This window comes from Argentina anserina, chromosome 2, assembly GCF_933775445.1.
Source record: "Argentina anserina chromosome 2, drPotAnse1.1, whole genome shotgun sequence".
Lineage (NCBI taxonomy): Eukaryota > Viridiplantae > Streptophyta > Magnoliopsida > Rosales > Rosaceae > Argentina > Argentina anserina.
Window position 1 is genome coordinate 21,628,284 of NC_065873.1, and position 21,430 is coordinate 21,649,713.

The following is a 21,430-nucleotide window of genomic DNA, read 5'->3' on the forward strand; positions in this document are numbered from 1 at the left end:
GCATGCCGACCCGGTTAAATTCGGATAGCTTTTCGCTAGTCGAGAACTTAACGTCAAAGAGGCGAGTTGGCCGCCCTACACACATGTATGGGTCTGGAGCCGATCCCCTGATGAGCCCAAGACATGGTGAAATTAGTGTATTGCCCCGTTAGATAAGGCTGGCTCCATGGGGATGGAGCGCCGCATGTACCAAATGTGGCAGCCGAATGGTTAGGTCCGTGACACTAGGTTTGAGCAATCATCTTCTGCTGCTGCATCTGAAGCACCTTGGTCCATGAAGAGCGAGCAAGAATCTCAGAACACCAAGCACTGACACGAGGACGCGAATCTATGAGCTTTTTAGTCACGGAAAATCTTATAAGGGTGTGCATGTTTGGGAGGTGAAGAACATCAGCAACGGTGAACTTGTCACTTGTCAGGTACTTGGATTTCCCCAGCTGGGCCTCGTACACATCCATAACTTTGTTCAGTTCATCTATTTCACGATCGAAACCATTACACTTGCCGTTGATCTCCGCCTTACTACTTAACATCGATATGAGCTTGAGTGTTGGTGCTTCAAAGAAGTGGTCTTCCACATCAATCCAATTAGCCACCAAAGATTGTTTCCAGCTCTCCCAGAAGATAAGCTCTTCTCCTTCTTGCAACTTGTTTGCATACATGTGACCCATGTATCTCACTATCGTTGTGGCTCCTGCAACAACGTATAACTTCATTAGTGGCGGGGAATATACACTAATTATCGGAAAGACAATGCTCTAATAATTATCTGCTGCAAAGTGAATGCAAATTGTTACCAAACATGGTGACGTCTGGATCTTCTAAGACCGGCAATGTACTGATAAGAGCACTCTGTGCGATGTTTTTCACATGTTTTTACCTCCATTTGTACTTTTCTTAGCCTTTATTGTTATACTATTGAGTCTTGAGTCGTAGTAAGAGTCTTGGGCGGTATTTGATGCATTTTTGTGCTTATATGAGTTTAAAACGCAGAATTTGTCTAGAGTCCTAGTTTGAGTATGAATCTTTGTAGGACTAGGAAACCTAGTTGGATTAGGAGTTGTTGGCATAGGCTTATGCCCGCCATAATCAGCACAACTACCAGTCCATTAAGGCTAATATATAGCACAGTCTTACAATACTAACAGCGAGTCAGCCGCACTAGCTACGCAATAGGCCTTCCCGTGGTCCAAACTGACTACGGACACGCCCTCACACGCATCTCAAAGAAGACGCCAGAGAACACTTTAATCGGACCTCGTCCCACACCGAAAGATAGGTAAACGATCTACCTCAACTCAACAATAAAAGGTCAAACTCTTGACCTCACAAGGTAAGTGCACTAAAGCCTCTACTGTTACTCTGCATAAATTACCATCATCCTAACTTAAGCGTCGGAGAGTTGAAGACCACGCCACCGTGGTTTCTACTTTGACGACGTGTGCCACTTGTGACAGGGAAAAGACAAAGAGTACGGCGTATCTCATCCATAAGGAATACGACGTACTAAACCGAGTATTATCACAACATTAACATTGGCGCCGTCTGTGGGAATCGAACCCACGACCACGTGGTTAAAATACATATCACAACATTAACAGGAGTCTTCATCTTTTTACGTTTTGATTGCATTGACGATATTTTGAGAGTCATTCTTGCATTAGGAATCATTTTGAGACTAGACTACATTCCATTTGGGAAAATCTTACTTGAATTTAAACTTTTATTCCGTAACTTTCCTAATCTTACTCTCATATTCTAAAAACTTACTTGATTTTTTTATATGAATTATCTTGTCTTTATTATTTTCCGATTTTAAAAGATGAGATTGTGTAGCTAACATGAAGAAAAAAATAGAGAAAAAGAAGCAAAAGAGAAAAATAAAGAAAGAATGAGACACCTAAAAAGAGAAAAATAAAGAATTTATCAAAGGAGATTGCATCCACCAATGACAAAAATAAGTGAAAGAAAAAGAGAGAAAGAAAAATGAAGAGAATTAGAGATAATGCAAGAGAGAACAAAGAAGACACCTAAAAATGAGAAAAATAAAGAATTTATCAAATGAGATTGCACCCACCAATGACAAAAATAAGTGAAAGAAATTAAAGAGAAAGAAAAATGAAAAGAATAAAAAGAGATAATGCAAGAGAGAAAGAGTAAGACACCTAAAAAGGAGAAAAATAAAAAATTTACCAAAGAAAATTGCACCCAGCCACCCACCAATAACAAAAATAAGTAAAAGAAATTGAGGAGAAAAAGTTCAAACTATAATACTGAAGAAGCCAAAACTTTTCTATAAATAACACATCATTCACAAATAAAAATAATCGATTCTCATTTGCATTCAAGAATCAAAACTCTATCAAAATACTAGCTCAAACATCTTTCACCAAAACAGTAAGTCGTTCTCCCCTATATACCAATTTCATCTTCACCGAAATCACCATGGAAGACACCTCCAAGGTTCCTACAACATGTGATTCTCGCAACTCTTCTTCATGGGTTTGTTCGTTTTTGATTTTTTACAATTTTTTGTCTATGAAGATTCTAGTATGATGTTTGTGTGAGATTATTGTTTGTATTAAGAATCGAAATTTTCAGATTGTTTTATTGGTTTAGGTTGGGTTATGCTTACTTTGCTTGTAAATGCAATCTGATTTATTGCCCTGCCAGTTGATCAACTTGGTAAATGGGTTCGCGTTCTGCTGAGCTACAACCCAGGTTTTTCTTAAGGTCTCTCTCTGTCATCATCGCCCTCACTTTCTCAACATCACTCCACCTTTCCATCTCGGCATATAAATTCGACAGCAAGACATAGTAAGCACTATTCCGCGGCTCCAGTTCAACAAGCTTTGTGGCTGCAAACTCACTCAACCCCAAGTCGCCATGAGTTTTACCAGCAGCCAGCAATGACCCCAACATAGCTTTAGTAGGCTCATAAGGCATTTCTCTTAAGCATCTAACAGCCTCTTGAAGACAACCGGCACGAGCCAAGAGATCAATCATGAAAGCATAATGCTTTACGCTAGGCAAAAATCCATACTTCCCACTGCTCAAGCAACGAAAATCTGTCTACCAACATTTACCAACCCCGAGTAATTGCAAGCACTAAGCACTTGCACGAAAGTCACTTCATCTGCAACAAACCCTTCTTGTTCCATCCTCTCAAACCACCAAACCGCCTCCTCGCCCCTCTTTGCAAGCGCAGACCCCTTAATAAGCACATTCCAAGTAAAACTATTCTTCTCCATCTGATTGAAAACCGCCAAAGCCTCCTCAGCCTTCCCACACGCCCCATACATATCAACCAACGCAGTCCCCAACTTCACATCCAACTCCCACCCCTCCCTCCTTATACATTCATGAATCCACACCCCTATCTCCAGCGCGCCAAAGCTCGCACACGCAGCCAAAGCATTCACCATCGTCACAGCATTTGGCGCCACACCAGCATACTGCATTTGCTCAAAAACAATCAAAGCTTCATCATACCTCCCCAAGTTCCTATACCCTTTAATCAACCCCGTCCACGACACGACATCTCTCAGAGACATTTTATCAAACGCCTTCCGGCACGGCCACACGAAGCGTAGAAATCCGATGCCGAGTTGCTGACATATATATGGGTGTGGACGCATTGTCCTTGTTTGAGGTGTTGGAAATGGGGTAAGCACGGGTAGAGGAATGGGAATGTGTAGTTATTGGGGGGAGTAGAGGTTCGGGGCATGTGGGTGTAGATAGAGAGAGGGAGGTGGGGGATGTGGGAGTGAGAGAAGGCTCTGATGAGGGAGTTGTAGGTGAAGACATGGGGATTGTGGAGCTGAGAGAGTAAGTGGAGGAGGTTGAGGGTTTTACAAGCGGAGATGAAGGCTGGAGGAGATGTCGGGGAGGAGTGAGAGGAGTCTGGTGGCTGTGGCGTTGAACTGTGACATGGATTCTCTCGGAAAAAGAGAGGTAAACAGATTCAGTCAGGGTTTTAGTAGTGGCGCGCAGCAATGTAGGGTTTAAAAAAAATGCGCATCCAGGGAATCGAACCCTGGTCAGTACCGTGGGAGGGTACTATGATACCACTACACCAGATGCGCTTGTTAGGAAATACGAGGAACAAAGATTACTATTACATAATCATAGATAGAAGACCTTAAAAGGAGAAGACTGGAACTGAACGACCCAGTTGAAGTGTTGAACTACCCAGACGAAAACATTGTTGGAAACGGTAAGTGTTTATGTTGTTCTTGCTTGATTAGCTATTACTTCCACAATTATTGCTGTTAATCTTTAATGGGGGATACAGAATTTCTGTTTTCTGTGTTTGTGTGAAGCGTTAGAATTGAGATCGAGTTTGCTTCTTCATTGTTTCCCGTGGTCGTTGTTGACTTGATTTGGGATGAATTTTAGTAGTTCTTAGTCGTAGATTGTTATCAAAAGCTGTTTGTTTATATTGCTGGCGTAGTTGTAATGCTTGTGGTTGGATGGAAGATGATGATAATATGGTGGGAATTTGATGATGATACTAATTTGCATATTAAAGAACAATAAGGAGTTGAAGAAATCTGGGAAATTTGCCTTTTTTTTTATCATAATTTTTTTTGCCTTTGCTCTTGCCCTTTTGTTGTACAAGTGCTCTTATTGGGTGTAGCAAGTTTGAATACTTTGAAGATTCGTATAATGAAAGTAGTTTGCTTACTGAAATTAAAAGCCAGGAACTTTGTTATTCATTGTTTGTTGATCTTTCTGAGTAGACTTGAGAAACATGAGGATAGTGGGACTGACGGGTGGGATTTCGTCTGGGAAGAGTACTGTCTCAAATCTCTTCAAGGCCCATGACATTCCTGTTGTCGACGCTGATGTTGTGGCTCGAGTAAGTGATGAGCTAAAGAGGAAGCATACTAAATTTGGCAATTACCAAAAATGTGTGATCAGTGTTCTTTAGCTCTTTCCTGGACTGAATATCTTTGATTTCAGGATGTATTGAAGAAGGGAACTCGTGGATGGAAAAAGGTTGTTTCAGCATTTGGACAGGACATTTTGCAACCTGATGGAGAAGTTGATAGGCCTAAACTAGGCCAAATTGTATTCTCTAATCCCGAAAAGCGTCAACTTTTGAACCGGTGTGTACCTTCTCACAAATTGCGTAATTTAAATTTTTGATCTCACTGATAGGAACTCTTTGTAGCACTGTTAGCTGTAACAAGCGCATTGTCTATAAATTTAAGTGTTATGATTCATACCTGGTCTGGCGGAGAAATGATACTGTTTCACAATTTAACATGGTCACCATTGGATCTCCTGATTGTTTGCTGAATGTTAGTAGTTTTAATTTTGATTAATGTCTTGATAATGTGTTGGAGTGTCTTACAAAAAAAAGTTACATGCCTCCATCAACTTTAGTATCTGAATTATGGCTTTTGTAGACTACTGGCTCCTTACATATCATCTGGAATATTTTGGGAAATTTTGAAGCTATGGTTAAAGGGATTTAAGGTTATTGTTCTTGACGTCCCTCTGTTGTTCGAGGCCAAGATGGACAGATGGACAAAGCCCATTATTGTTGTATGGGTTGATCCTGAAACACAGCTCCGGAGACTCATGTTGAGAGACAGAACAAGTGAGGTTGATGCTCGAAACCGAAAAGACGCTCAGATGTCACTTGATTTAAAGAGGACTAGGGCAGACATAGTGATTGATAACACTGGATCACAAGAGGATTTAAAGGGAAAATTTAAGAGTGTGCTATTTGAGGTCACAAAGCCCCTGACTTGGACTGAATTCTGGCTTTCTCGACAAGGTGCTTTATCTGCTCTTGGCTCCATTATCATAGGTGTTCTTATGTTTAGAAAAGCTTTGCATAGTGGTAGTAAATTATAGAAACCTTGAAGTTGTACTTGTTGAGATATTGATCTAAATCTCCCTCTCTTTGGTAGTTTAAAAGAGAAGAACTTTACTGTGTTTGTAGCAATAATGAAGGATAATTATCTGCATTTACAATCTAAAGTTACTGCACAAGGTCTTCAGTTACCTAAATATCTAGGATATTTTTCTGTTTGATTGTGAAGAATTGTTTTTGTATTATCACTATTATGTGAAGAAGGCTCATTTGGGCATTGTACTTTCTGGGAATGGTTTATTTATCTACTTGCAAGTGCATATCGAAGGTTTATTTCGATCTCTGAAGTCTTTAATTCCACTGAACCTTAGGATGTTGGCGGAGAGAAGTGGTAATATATATGAATCAACTAGAAGTTTGGAATTCTGAGTAGCCAACATTAAGTAATTAACTCGATTGTTGAAATGTCAAGGTGCTTGGATTCAAAAGATAGTCGGAATTTAGGATGTTGTAACCATTCATTCATTTCTTTTCGAGCTCAGCTGTCTATTTAGATTTCTATTGATAATGGCCGTGCTTGTTACCTCTTTTGTATGCCAAAAATGCTGGAGAACTATTTGGAGTGCCAAATGTAGTCACAAGGCACTGCAGTGATCTAAAGCTGGAAAGACATTGGCTTATACAAAGTGCAGATAAGTGAAGCCCCATTACAGTGTTGTCTGCTGTGATAATATTGAAGTTTTTTGTTGAAATGATATTGACCTCTACGTTTGCCGTTAATCTGTAATGCTAAACTACTCTTTGAGCAAGAGTGCTGCTATAGTTTAGTAGTAATCTTTTCATCTCTTCCAATTGCGTTTGAGAATGGTCGTAGTTATCTTTCTGTATACTTTTTTTTTTGCCTTTATATTTACAAGGACACATTGCTGGCAAGCACATTGAGTCTTAACTACTAGCTGTTTTTCGATTGAAAAGCTGCTTTCTTCCATTTGATAAAAGGTAGGCATTTATTTGGTTGCACTTACTACTATACTTATGTACTGTGCATATAAAGTGGTATATTAATTTAAGTTCTCAGTCATCAAATACATTTTGTTTGAAAATTGTATAGAGATTTTAGACTGTTTACTTGTCAAATAGTTTTGAATTATTCTTGCGGGTACAAGGAAATGAAGATGACTTGCATCGTGTCAAACTGTCAACAAATTTCTTTGTCCTAGTTCACTAAGTACCTGATAATTTCCATCTAAAATTGTTTGAAATTTTGAAAAGGAAGTTGCCTTCTGTTCAAACTCTGTTGCAGATGTATGTATTACTGTAGGTTAGTACTTAGTTGCTATTAACATCAATTTACTAGTCAATTAGGTTGATATGATTCTTGCTGGTATAAGCCTATAAGGTCATGAACATACAGTTACATTCAGTAGTTACCTAGTAATACTCCAAAACCCCATCAACAGTCAATTGCAACTTCGAAAGCAATGCAAAGGAAGGTGCCTTAGTCTTTTCAAACTCAGTTACTGCTTCACCTCGACATCTAACCAAACCATCTGCTGATAAACATGTTAGTGCATTGTAGAAGTTGCTAGAGCTATTTAGGATCAATTTATAACATACTATTCTGATTAGTTCAAACTCAAAAGGGAAATAGTCACTCCTCTGGTTCCTTCTTTGATTACTTAGAACCTTCTAGGCCTCCTAGACATTGATTAGAATGATGAGTCCCTCATCAATTTTGCTCAGACCCCATCTGGATCAATGATCACACCAGAACACCAGTAAAAAAAGTGATGATAAAAGCCCAGAAAGTAAAGAACGTCTATCATCTAGGTAACAGCAAAAGATGCATCAAAAGCCAAGAAAGGTTGAGTAGAGCCATAAGAGGACCCCCAACACCCCATTTCCCTTGGTACAGAAGTAGTGATCATCCATTAGAAGCTCTAGTCACTTCTCCAAAATATGGAACTGTAATATTTCCATCAAGATATTTCATTTTTCACCTACATTTCAACCTCATCTTTGAGTGTGAGTTTGAGAATGATTGCCTGCAATCATTTCTAGCGAAAATTCTAGCTGAGGTTCTTCAGTTCAAGATTGCTGATGTGTCAGACTTGTAGTGGTTCATTAGGTGTGAAGGTGATGTGGCATCCACACCAGATGCCATTGCTTTTCTTCCACTTTTAAAAGCTTACTCTCTATATTCCTTCCTCCTTAAACCTCAGCTTACACAACACACTCTAAGCCATCTTTCATTTCCTTCCTCAACACCTCCTTCAACTCTCTCTCTCTCTCTCTCTCTCTCTCTCTCTCTCTCTCTCTCATGGCAACAAAACCAGCTGAAGAACTTCCTGGATCCTTGAAATACCAGGTAAGTAATGAAGTTCTTGATTATCTTCATGAATTTCTATAGCCTTTTGGTCTATAACTGTTTATAAACTAACCAAATCCATATGATCTCCTCTGATTAACAGACATGGGTATTGAAAGTGTCAATTCATTGTGAAGGGTGCAAAAAGAAGGTCAAGAAAGTTCTTCAAAGCATTGAAGGCAAGTATCTAGTAATCTTGCTTGTGTGCTACTGGATTTATGTGATTATCATGCATGTAGTTGAGTGTTCACTCCTGTGTTAGTGGATTTATAAGATCACCATGCAAGTATCTTTGATCTGTTCATAATTGATGAATTTTCCATGAATTGTCAACAGGGGTTTACGCTATTGCGATTGATTCTCAGCAGCACAAAGTCACAGTGACCGGCAACGTGGAGGCAGAAACCTTGCTGAAGAAGCTATGGAGGTCAAACAAGCTGGCCGAGCTTTGGCCAGAACCGAAGAAGGGGAAAAAGTCCAAGAAGAACAAAGATAATGGTGAAGCAGATGGTGACAACGGTGATGAAGCGAAAAATCCTTCTGAGAAAAACCAACAAGCCGATGAGAATGGTGGTGATGATGCTGATGATGATGACGGTGACTCAGACAAAGAGGATGGAAATCAAAGCAATGAAGCTGGTGGAGAACAAAGTGGTGGTGCCGCTGGTGGTGGTGCTTCAAGTGGAGCTAAAAAGAAGAAAAAGAAAAAGAAGAAGAAGGCACAAAATGGGAATCCTCCAAATGGCAGTACTGGCACCCCCGGGGAGCATCCCGGTGTTGCTCATCCGGCGGGTGCTAATGGGCCGCTTATGGTTGGTCCAGACATGTCTCACCCTATGGCTGCCATGAATCTCGGCCCACCGATCCAACATATGTACCCGGGTCCATACCCGCCACCGGTGTATTATCAGCCTCCTCCGGCAGCATACGGGCTAAGTTACAGTACAACGTATCCAAGCACAAGTGCTTCATATTTCACCCCTGTTATGCATGATACCACGTACTATCACCCGGACATATACTCGCCCTCTGATCCTGTTGATTCATATACAGACGATGATGAGGAAAAAGGCTGCTACATTATGTGAAAATGTTGTACAATATTAAGAGTATGCTTGGTGTGTTATGGGGAAAGGAGAGGCTTAACTGTGTACAACGTACAAGTTAACATATGAAACGGTTGAGCTTAGTGTAATTAGCCTTAGGGGAGAGAAATAAAAAGGGCTTGTAATGGGTTTGGCCGTCTATGTATTAGTGTTTGGTTGCTTTTGCACAAGTTTGTGTTTGACTATCCAATAGAATAGAATTTCAATGTATTTGCTACTTGTAGGACCTGAAAAATCTTCTTTTGCTCTCAAAATTGATGTGTAAAGTAGTCTCTTGTTATGGAGATCTCTCTGATCAGTCTCTCTAAACTGGAAAGCTAGCTTCTTTTCAAGCCAAAGTCACTGGGCAATCTTCAAGTTCCCTAATCAATTAGCATGTTTCAACAATTTTAGTTTTCTTGAATGAAGGGTATAATACTTCAGTACCGATGTAATGTTTTAATCTTAATATCGTGATATTTTCAAAAGCAACATATATACTATCTCTCTTCTGATACAATTGTCTGAAAAATCTTTGCCTTTCAATAATGTGTGGGATGTAGATGTAGTACTGTGCGGTGTGCCATGCGCTTTGGACTGAAAGCTAGTCCTTGTGGTACCTTGTCTTAAGCTTTTTCTTTCTTTTTGAGTCTCAGAACCGATCATGCATAATGTTAACGGGGACCAAAATCTAAGGAAAAATCTAGGGAGAGAGATATGATCTCACTTTCAGTGGATCAATGTGAACTAGAAAATCATCCTGTAGCTGTTCTTGAAATGACCTTTGCTTCAAGGTAATTAATGAAGAAAACTAATAAGAGAGAAAGCATCGAATAAACATAAAGGAAATTAAATTCGTATGATCGACATGTACCTGAACCACTTCTCATATCTACTTCTATGAATATAACCTTTGATATATGAAAAATATAAAAGAAATTCATTTATTCAAGAAAAAAGAAGAAGAAGAAAATCATGAATTATTGTTTACATGAATAATCTCGCCAAACAAGTTCCGAATACACTTGCGGAATTAGGTTAAGGTGTACGTTGTTCGTGTTGGAGAGGAGAGATCCCACATCTAAGAAGTGATAAAGAAAATAAAGCTTATAAGTGGGTGGATAATAACCAATTGTACCGAGGTCTTTTGTGTTTAAAACCCAACACATGTGAGGTGGCTAAGTTGGGACAGTATCGGTACAGTTGGTCCACTGGCCACGCTTGTCGCTGTTTAACATAGTATCAGAGTGGGTCCCTCTCCAGTCGCGCCTCCAATCTGTCGTGGGTCCGAGTTGGGTGCCACTTTGTCATGGGCCCAAGATGGGTGTCATTATCATGACATCGGAGAGTTTCCAATTGGATGATCACCAAGTGTCGTTGGTTACTGGACCTTGGTTTATTTCGTCCCAGTATGTGGGATGTTAATCTGTCACGTGCAGGCTTAAAAATTAGGTTGCACGTGATGGGGCGTGTTGGAGAGGAGAGATCTCACATCTAAAAAGTGACAAAGAAAATAAAGTTTATAAGCGGGTGGATAATAACCAATTGTACCGAGGCTTTTTGTGATTAAAACCCAACACCTGTGAGGTGACTAAGTTGGGACAATATCGGTACAGTTAGTCCACGGACCACGCTTGTCGCTGTTTAACAGTTCGATCAATTTATCGACTTGCTAAGATGATCTTTTTTTCGGACTCTTCCCTCTATAAATATTGAAATTACATACCAGCGCTGCTTATAAAACTTTATGAAACCATATATACAATGCGCCGGAGTACTTAATTAACTGGAATACATCATACTCAACCCCCAACACACACTGTGAGCATGTCTCACACTCGATGGTTAGAATATTCACTTACACAGAAGGGATTATACCTCTTTCAGCACATTAAAGTGAGCACACCAGATAGTCATCCTGTCACATATATGTCATCGAAAATAAAAAGTAGTCTCTGTGCTGGCTAGCTCATACAACTCAGCAATTCAATTCCGATAAATTATTTATTGGTCAATGAGAATAGGAATACATTGCCTAAATATGCAATTATGTATGATATTCTACCAGCATAATTATGAGTCAACTGTGTTTCATCAAATAATAGGGGAAATAGTGGCATGAAAACTAAAGTTGCAATCTCTAATGGCTGTTCCGTTTGGATTATATAAGATGGAATGATATGATTTTGATCTTTGGTCCTCATGGGATAGTGATCGATATGGTCGAATCTACAAAACAATCCTCTTTTCCGATCCTAAACCCCCTCAAAAGAAAGGACAACATAAAAGAAAGTGAGTTTGCATCGCCTTAACTTCATCTTTATCATACGTACTTTAAACCCTACATATATATCTACAGCTAGCTAGCTTTGCTCTGTAGTCACACATTCAGGAAGATATATTGAGGCTGCTGATGTTAACATGATGAAAATGCATTTAGACGACAAATGTGTACTGTTCATTGCAACAATATGTGCATTATGAATCCGAAAGAATGAAAAGAAATCGATCGAGTCTCTTTGCAAAGTAAATGAACCCTAGACATGAACTCAGTTAATCGATGACAAACCCTAATTAACCTGCTACGCATACGCAGATCCTTTTAGGTAGCCGACGGAACATAGTTAGGGGCTAGATGAGCTGTAGCCCGGGCAAATTTCTCAAACCAATCAAAACAAGCTAATGAAGTTTCAATTAATAGCCCAGTCAAATATTAGAGAAATAAAAAGTTTTGCATTGATTTTCTCATGATTCTAAAAAGGTAAAATTATTAAAATACACTTTAAATTTGGCTCAAATACACCTCAAATTTGTAAATGTGAACATTTGTCTCCTCAACTTCGCAAAAACTGCTGATTTGCACCCTCACCGTTAAATTTAACATTTTCCATCTAATTTGTGGTCACATGTCAAGCACAAGATGAACATTTTTTGTTATTTAATATATATTTCATTTTAATAATAAAAAACATAAGAAATTTAATATTTGTACAATTATATTTATTCACTCATTTACTTCATGATATTCTTTCTTTCTTAATATTTTTTTTTCCGCTAGTATACTAAACATTCATCATCGGCTAATTAAGTGAGGAAACAAGACAAAATTGAAACCTCTGAAATGATAAAACCTTAGAAGTAGACTTGACGATTGTCGGAGACTATATACATAAATAGTTTTAGTTCTTCACTTAAGGTCGTAATTTTGTATCGTTATTTTTTGGAAAAAAAATTATCAAGAAAGAAAAAATGACCGATTAAATTCATTGTACATTTTTATTATTAAAAAATGAAATAAATATTAAATGACAAAAATGTCCATCATGTGAATAACATGTGACCACAAATTGAATGAAAAATGTTAAATTTAACGGTGAGGGTGCAAATCGACAGTTTTTGCTAAATTGAAGAGGCATATTATCACATTTACAAGCTCAGGTATAAATTGATAATTTAAATCAAGTTCAGGGTGTATTTTGGCAATTTTTTCGTTCTAAAAAACCCCACCTAGGCTTGATTAATCCCCACCTAGGCACTAGGTGGTGCCTCACCGTTCCGATTATGGTCTAGTTCCCGGAGCTAGGCATTAGGCTGAAAATTGACCGATTAATTTCCTAATCGACCGACTAATCCACTGATCGACGCCTAGGCGGTCGGCCGATTATGCACCATGCTTTATATTTTTATGTTTATTAACTTCTAAGTTCTAAGAATTCATTGTCTCATCATTATTAAGCATTTCTCATATTTTGAGTATTTTAACTATTTTCAAACATTATCATACCTCTAATATTTTTTAGTGTATATAATTTTATATATTATAAATTTAAAATTAAGAAAAAATAAAACCACATAGTCCCCTGATTAGTCTTCTAGGCGCTAGTTTGCGACTTTCCGCCCGATTAGCGGCTAACATTTTTTAGAACCTTGATACTAACCTTTCTACCTGCACTTACATACGTGCCAAAACTCTAAATTTCTTTTTTAATCTCTCAAATCTTCTAGGTGGTTTTGCTTTCAGTTTTGTATATAAATTACGATAATACATTAGGTTTAGTTTTGTGAAAGTTAATAAAGTATTAGTTTTTTTTGTAGTTCTAAAATTAACCATTGAAATCTCATTCTTGTTTTATTAATAGAAGATTCATAATATTTGTTACATCTACGGCTAGAGGTGGTAAATGGGCCTAAAAGCCCGAATCCTGCATGGGCTCAGCCCGTTAAAAGTTGGTCCAACACAGCCCAAGCCTGTTAGTGACCCAACCCGGCCATAGCCTCTTATTATAATGGGTCGGGCTGGGCCGAGATATATTAGTCATGGGGTCAGCCCGGCCCGAGCCCGTTTTGAGCCCGGCACGGCCCGGACACAATAAATTCATGAAATGGTCCGTCAAATACATAATTTTATATTATTTATATAAATATTTGAACAATTTTTGATTATTATACATGAATATTAGAACTTTTAAATTAAAATCTCTTAATTATTTCATTATTTTAACTAAAATATTTTACAAATATTATCAAAGTAGTGAAGAAAACATCATTGTTTTGATATACGTAACGTTTTAGAAATAAGATTATGAAAAATATTATAATTTTTTGTTTTTTTACTATTCTAAATAGTTATATAAAACTAATATTCTAATTATATGATATTTTTTATTCTAATTGTGTCTTATAATGCTATGGGCCGGCTCACTTCTTAGCCCGGCACGAGCCCGATCCGACATAGACTTGGACCGTGGGCCGGACCGGGCTTGATGTTTAAGCAAATGAGCCGGCCCGAGTACGACACGAACACGGTTTTGACCTGCTTAAAATGGGTCGAACCGGCCCGGTCCGTTTGCCACCTCTATCTATAGCTACCGTTAATGTATATCTTAAATATACCACTTTCATGCTATGAAAACTGTTCGTAATATGGTTAGTCCGTTCATATTCTACACTAGTGTATTCAGTTCCATGGATATGAATACAAATTAAACCTTATATTGTTAAGATATGTTCAATAAATTTCATAAAGAAACAAGCATCTCTGAAAATTTTTAAAGGAAAGTTCACAGAGTAAATCTAGCCCAGGGTATTTCAAATTCCTGGCTCCGTCAGTGTTATGATTTCTTCCCCAATACCTTATTAGAAGATGAAGATGGACAAGAAATTGTCAGCTGACTGATGGTACCATGCATATGTATAAACTTCAAGGGAGTTAGGTTAAACTTTTACGGGCACACATGCAGCAGATAAACCTAATAACTGAAGCTGCTGCAGGTTGCTCAAAAATTGATGGTTATATAATTGGAGAGTTAATTAGTCAGCAACCATATCAACCCATATCTTTAATCTTCTATAAAAATTGATCTACCAAGTTGGGGACCCTTGGCCTCACAATAGGTATGCATGCATATAACTATCAGCAAGTAGTTTTTCTAGAGTGGCCAATTGGGATATGTTTTGGGATTCTTATTCTTTGACCCAGCCAATCGACTATATCACCTATATGAAGAACACAAGAACAATTATAGCTAGAATTTTAGAGCACTGCTTTTGATTGAGCCATCTACTTTGGATCATTCAGTCCCAGCCTCAACTTTAACCTCACCTAATAAGTTTATAGGTTCATCTTATGCATGCCATTGATGCCAGAACCATCTAGACTGGTTAGATAATTAAAGAAAGTCGATCAATATATAAGAATCGGCTCTGTATACCTTAGAGGAGGATACGTATATACACTGCAGGAGTGTCAACATGTTTCTCTCTAGTTCAGAGGCAAAGACCTGTTCCGATCCTTTCATTCTGATGTAAACAACAAAAAGGGAATATGACGGCAGCCGTGACTAGAGGCACAACCCTCCCATTGCCCACTTATAACACTTATCAGAGTATCAGTAGTTCGTGGGGCTTCAAAGCTCCGGCTTACATGACTACTTTGCTTCATTTGGGCCTAACTCTGGGCCATCGAGTGGCTCTGTGGCTATGCATTTGTTCTCTCTCTCTCTCTCTCTCTCTCTCTCTCTCTCTCTCTCTCTCTCTCTCTCTCTTTAAATCCATGATCTGATGAATAGATTACAAAACTAGTCATTCTACTGCCGTCGCACAAAGGGTAAATAAAAATACAACCAACATATTTAACTACAACCTCGAATAATGATTATGCACTTTCAACCTATTAGTCGGACAGTCGTGTATATGTTTTTACCATTATGCATCTATATTAAAGTCAACAATTTAAACCATTCTATTATGAGCCAGATCTGGGTGTTGAGCCGGATATCTGGTCCAACAACGTTCTTCCGTCGAAGTTCTTGTTCTACACGTGCCTACAAGAAACAAATCGGGTCAAAGGTCAAGACCGGTGTGGTGTCGGCTTATGACTCTCCGATGGTTAAGTTATTAAGTATTAGGCTCAGTGGCGGAGCTAAGAATTTAAGTTAACTGGTGCACAAAAAGAAAATAATACTAACACAAATAAGATTTTGAAAATTATAAGAGGAAACTTGAGTGTTTGAGTAGAGAGTTGATATGTGTTGCAACTATACTAATATATTTTCTCTAAATAAATATATTTTGTAAGGTTAAAAAGCACTAAAAGTTTAGAAAGTAAATTTCAGCTTATGTGGAACCTCTAATAATGGATGTTATGTATCGAAAATTTGATAAAGATATCAAGACTTTTAATAATAATAAGTCAAATGATCAAAACAGGGGGAAAACAACACATTAATAATGATGATCGACCAATGCTAGAGAATTATAAAGAAGAAGAAAAAAAACCGTGAATTGAACCTCAGACCTTCAAACCGTAAAGGTATAGCTCGTATGACCACTGTGCCAGACATGACAAGACTAGATACAACTAACAAATATTTAACCCTCCTAGATCTTACTGGTACACAAGAACCACCTTGTTTCTATGTGGCTCCGCCACTAATTAGGCTCTTAAGCATGAGGTTAAAGAGTTAGATAGAAGTTCATTACTTATTTTGTAAGGTTATGGTCCATTTTATAGACTTAGGATGTGTGTCTATTCTTCTCACATATCGATGTGGGAGTTTGTGACTAAATAATAGCATTGGCTGCCGTAGGAGGCCCTCTTTGTGGCATTGCCGGTTGATTTGGGAGTTGCTGACCGTCGGTTCTTGGAGGTGGCAGTGGTGGGAGTACATCCCACCTCCGGTCCTCCCTGGGAAGCGGTTGGAAGTCGGAAAAACTCGCCAAAAAAGTCTCCCCTATGAGTTGTAGTTAACACATTCACATTAGAAAAGAGTCATTTTCTAACCAAAAATAATGTCCACTGTTGACTATTCTTCGTCTGCATATGTAAGCAGTCCAATAAGCCACCCTTGAGCTTGGCCTAATAAACTTTCGAAGTTTCGATGCTTAAGCCCAAACAAAAGAGCGTGCACTGTCCCGACTAGTGCAGCATAATGGGGGAGAGTGGAATAGGCATTAGTGGCCCAAATAATTTCATGGAATGAACAGCTTCAGCCTAGACTACAAAGCCAAGATGAGATAAGGAACGAGATAGGACGACCTTTGGTGATTAGTGCAATGCAAGAGTCAATTTGTTGTGCAATGAAAGAGTCAATTTGTTCACACCATTTCAGATAGGGAGTGAGCTGTGTGCACATCACAGCCATAAGTGCACTGTCATTTACAGCATTAAAGAATAAGGAAAATTCACCAACAGTCCCTGAACTCATGTGGTAAGGACAGTTTGATCCCTGACTTTTAAAAAGGATTAAAGAGATTCTTGAACTCTTATTTTGTTATCAATAAGGTACTTCTGTTAAAACTTTTGGAATATTCCGTTAAAATATTTTTTTTTTCTGTTAATTTTATTATTTTGTTATTTGTTAGTTGGAAATTTATTTCTTTGAGTTGATCTAATCGAAAATTAAACCTTTCGAGTTGTTCTGCAACTTTGTTATTGCCTTTTTCTCTATATAGATAATCTAGAAATTCAATCAGGTTAGGTCTTAACGGATCAATATCTGCTACTCCAATCTCCTTTTGGAGATGAATATGTTCGTCGTATAGGATATTTAATATTCTACAAACGTATTCTATAGAGTACTGGTTTTCTTGAATATGTTTTGAATGAAAGCACACTTGTCACTTATCAGTAGCCTTTTCAGTACAAAAAGACTGGTAATTTTTAAATCTGACTTCTTTTTTATTGGATAAAAGGAGCCAATTTTGTGGCATAAGCCTGATCTTCACTTATTTCTGAGCGAAACAAACTCTGATACTAGCTATGGCGAATCTAACCGATGCTCAAAATGTGAAGAGGTTTCTGATCTTCTTCAAAAATTTCTTGAAGAACTTCGATATTTTCTTGGGATGTGTAGATTCTACGCTGTATTCTGTAGATAATATCTCAATAATTTTTGGTATTTCTTAGAAGGTTCTTTCTATTTCTTTTTAGTTTTTTATATTTTTCTTTTTCTTGTTGCAGTTCTTTTAAAGACAGTTTAGCAAACGCTAAAAGCCTAAGTCTAGAAGCTATGATAATAAAATAACTGTTTACCTTTGAGTATAGAGGGTAGATTTAAAAATTAGTAAACTGCTTAGAAAAATAAATTTTAAGAATTAGGTCAACTATGCTCCGTCAAAATTTTAACAAAATGACAAAATTAACAGAAAAAAGAATATTTTAACGGAATATTCCAAAAGTTTTAACAGAAGTACCTTATTAATAACATAATAAGAATTTAGGGATCTCTTTGATCCTTTTTAAAGATCAGAGATCAAACTGTCCTTACCACATGAGTTCAGGGACCGGTGATGAATTTTCCTCTTAAAGAATTATCTGATAGTCTCATCCGACATTAAAGCATATCTGATATGATATATTTGGAATCTTAAACATGAGCTCAGATTTGAAAACCCTCTAACAAATTCTTAGCACCACCAGATATTCCAAAATGATATAATGCAGCACTCCCATATCTGTCAAATTCAGCATCAGGACATAAACACAATGAGCACATATTCCTGTAGTATATGGTATAGAATTGGATTCCATTATAAGCCATGTTCATCATGTGTGTAGATAATTAAAGAATTTAAGCAGACAACTAAGAATACACAAATGAATATTAAGCACTGTTGCTAGTTGAGTCACCACCTCAATTATTTAGCATCTTATTTTCTGAGCTCATGTAGGCCCTTTGTTTTTCTATATAAGAACACATCCAATCCTAATTCCAATTCCAATATCTTACTCTCTTGGCCTAACAAGCATACAATATAGAAACAATGAAACCCCAGAACATCGTGGAGGGTGCTCTCTGCGAGGAATCAAAGAGAGGTTTCAGACAAAAGCTTGGGCAGGCTTACGAGGCAGCTCTGTTAGTCATGGCTAGGAACGGAGCTCAGAAAGGTCAGGGTCTCTTAATCGTAAAGTCGATCGAGAGACGAAAGTGGAACAACTCTGCAGAAGACCCAATAAAAACTTTGATGTTTTTGGGGTCATGGAGCCACACTTAGGCTTTGGCTACATGTGCATTTGTAATATGCTATCAACTAGGAGAAAATTGGTTGATGAAATCAATTTGAGAATGTGTATGATAGACATTAGTTGAAGGTATGTATGATAGTCCATGATTCGTGTAATATATGTGGTAATTGAATAACACCATATGAATTTCAACAATAACTACAAGTATATGCTTTGATCAATAGAGTAAAATCTCTTTTGATGCAGATAAGAACTCGAGGAAATATCACAAACAATTTAAGATTTTTGCAGCAGTAAATGAAATCGGCCAACCACTCAACCTCTGATAACTGATAGAATCACTCACAACAATAATATTAGATCAGAAGTTGAGCAAAAAGCAGAAGATCTGGAATCTCGATAAAAAATACTACTGATACATCCTACAAGAACACATACTTTTCAGTTATTCTCCTCCTCCTTTTTATGCTCTGATTTAGTCTCCTCCGGCTTGGGTGCCTTCTTGGCAAGTTTTCCCATTTGAATTCCGAACGCAGAGCCAATGCCACCACCATGGGAACTTGCTTGGACAGAACCAGAACCAGAGCCGGAGCCGGAGGCATCAGCCTCAGCAGCCTTCTTTTTCTTAACCTTCTGAGCCCAACCAACAAGGCCTACTTGAACATGGTCCTCAAATATAGCTTTCTTGAAGGAACTCCCCATCTGTGTGATAATGGCATAAAGCGGCAGAGTACTATAACTACACAGCACCTGAATAAACACCCCAATCACAAGCCTGGGCACAATGAATCTCACTTGCCCCATGATGCAGGAATCAAAACCATACTGAACCCAAATCCAGAAGAAAAACGCAATCTCAAAAGCATTTTGAAACAGTATGAAATGAATCAAGAACAGCACAAGCTTAGGCTTCCCAAACCAAAAGTGCCCATCTGATGGTGTAACCACCAGATCACCCTCTATGGCTATATGCTTCTCAGCAACCTCATGAGCCAATTGGGTAATCACATGCTCAAGCTTAGTCCCAACAGCAACTAAAAGAAAGAAAGGAAGGAAAGCAACCCAGAAATAAGTATGCCATCCATTCACATTCAGCAGCAAGAAAATCACAACAAACACCCAAAGATACCAACTTATACCCACCACTCTTCTAAAATCATCCTCCAAAGCTCTAATCATGTACTTATGAAAATTAAATTTGGGATTCGCCTTACAGTGAGTGTTGATAAAACCCAGCCTCAATGTCACATAATCCGATTTCGTCACAGACGCATAGAACTGCTTCAGAAAAGAATGAAGCCAACCCAACAAGACTGAATTCTTACCCATCCCAAGAAACCGTTCTTTGATAAAGGCATGCTCTTGAACACGAGTGAACTTATGCTTCTTATTAAGAAACTGCTGAGAATCGTAATTCTGTGCCGCAATAGCATCCTCCCATTTCTTCCACTGCCGGATCTTCATCCCTCCGAAGACCACGGTCAGAACACAGAACACGACATGAACAATGGCCAAGACAAAGATGAAGATATGAAGATGATGCAAAGCCTCAACCGACAGCAAAGGCACCTTACCCTTCGCCGCGCAGTACCCACTTTGCTCCTCCGCCGTCTCCTCCGCCAGCCGCCGGAAATGACGGACGACAAAGTGGGAGGTAGTAGTGTTTGTCTCGGCGACGACCTCTTCGAGTTTACAAGGAAGCATATGCTCCATGATCCCGTGTTTCACGCACATTTTGGAGATGACGTTCTGGAAGACAGTGAGGAGGAGAGAGATGAAACCCAAGAGCATGAGCTCTTCTTTCACTTTCTGCAAGGCTTCGTAGAGAGGCTTCTGTCCTTTCTTCTTCAAGAACTTGCCGCCGTAGTGGAGGAGGCGCTCTAAAGCCAGAGATATGGCGACGATGACGGTGCAGACCGCCGCGACGACCCATGTGGGTGTGTACTCTAGCGTTTCGCCTTCTTCACTGCCACTAGTCATTCTCTCTGGTCCGCTCTGTCCTCTCTAGTTTTTTCTTCCTTCTTTGAATATGGGGGCAGGCATTGATGATATTTTAGTAAAAAGATTGGAGCTTTATTGGGTGTAAGTTACTACCGAAACTGGCGAGTTTCGACTGTTGGGTGACTAACTTTAAAGAACGCGTCTTTCTGGTTTTGGGAAGACGAAAATGCCATTGGGAGCAAGATGAATGTGCTATGTGTCTTTGTGTCTGTGGTTCCAAGTCGCAGTGGGGCGGATTGAATTTGAGGACCATTTATGAAAGGTGGTGGAGTCATTCCAGAAGGGACCGAAAGTCTCCATAGCTTGATTGATTTTACTATGCGAAAAACTACGATGACTCGAGTGTTGCTTCTTTTTATTTGACATGAGTGCTTTTTTCATAGGGATAATCATCTAAAGGAAAGTAAATGATGGCATAACCAACCCTGGGAGTGTAAATGAGCCGAAACGAACGTAATAATATGTTGTTCATGTTTGACTCGTTTTCATTCGATCGAGCTCGAGTTTGGCCAAAATTTGATTTTTGTGCTTTATGTTTAAGCTCGGTTCGGCTTGAAAAAACTCGAGCTGGATTCGGGCCAGCTCATTTTATTAGATGAGGTCGAACTCAAAATTGAGCCGCCTTGAATCATATGAAATTAAAATTTAAAAATTTTAAAAAATTAATCTAATGTCATAGCATC

General features: G+C 38.5%; 4 protein-coding genes, 1 non-coding gene and 1 pseudogene across 5 annotated transcripts; 2 read left to right on the top strand and 4 right to left on the bottom strand.

The window, feature by feature from the left end:
* Positions 1 to 224: 224 nt before the first annotated feature.
* LOC126784170 (glutathione S-transferase PARB-like) lies at positions 225 to 671 on the bottom strand. The gene has a single exon (XM_050509654.1). The coding sequence runs from the start codon at positions 669 to 671 to the stop codon at positions 225 to 227; it is 447 nt and encodes a 148-aa protein (XP_050365611.1).
* A 1,987-nt stretch (positions 672 to 2,658) lies between these two features.
* On the bottom strand, positions 2,659 to 4,205 carry LOC126784171 (pentatricopeptide repeat-containing protein At4g21065-like; annotated as a pseudogene).
* TRNAG-CCC (transfer RNA glycine (anticodon CCC)) lies at positions 4,015 to 4,085 on the bottom strand. The gene has a single exon. It is a non-coding gene; the product is annotated as a tRNA-Gly (tRNA).
* Positions 4,172 to 5,981, top strand: LOC126782202 (dephospho-CoA kinase). Its single transcript, XM_050507412.1, has 4 exons — positions 4,172 to 4,216; positions 4,743 to 4,861; positions 4,966 to 5,111; positions 5,415 to 5,981. Exons 2-4 carry the CDS (start codon positions 4,754 to 4,756, stop codon positions 5,866 to 5,868), a joined length of 708 nt encoding a protein of 235 aa, XP_050363369.1. The 5' UTR covers positions 4,172 to 4,216; positions 4,743 to 4,753; the 3' UTR covers positions 5,869 to 5,981.
* A 1,961-nt stretch (positions 5,982 to 7,942) lies between these two features.
* Positions 7,943 to 9,555, top strand: LOC126782201 (heavy metal-associated isoprenylated plant protein 36-like). Its single transcript, XM_050507411.1, has 3 exons — positions 7,943 to 8,195; positions 8,299 to 8,374; positions 8,532 to 9,555. The coding sequence occupies exons 1-3, from the start codon at positions 8,148 to 8,150 to the stop codon at positions 9,281 to 9,283; spliced, it is 876 nt and encodes a 291-aa protein (XP_050363368.1). The 5' UTR covers positions 7,943 to 8,147; the 3' UTR covers positions 9,284 to 9,555.
* Positions 9,556 to 18,094: 8,539 nt separating this feature from the next.
* Positions 18,095 to 20,835, bottom strand: LOC126782192 (MLO-like protein 1). The gene is made up of 2 exons (XM_050507401.1): positions 19,185 to 20,835; positions 18,095 to 18,235 (listed from the first exon to the last, which is right to left on the bottom strand). Exon 1 carries the CDS (start codon positions 20,724 to 20,726, stop codon positions 19,188 to 19,190), a length of 1,539 nt encoding a protein of 512 aa, XP_050363358.1. The 5' UTR covers positions 20,727 to 20,835; the 3' UTR covers positions 18,095 to 18,235; positions 19,185 to 19,187.
* Positions 20,836 to 21,430: the final 595 nt, after the last annotated feature.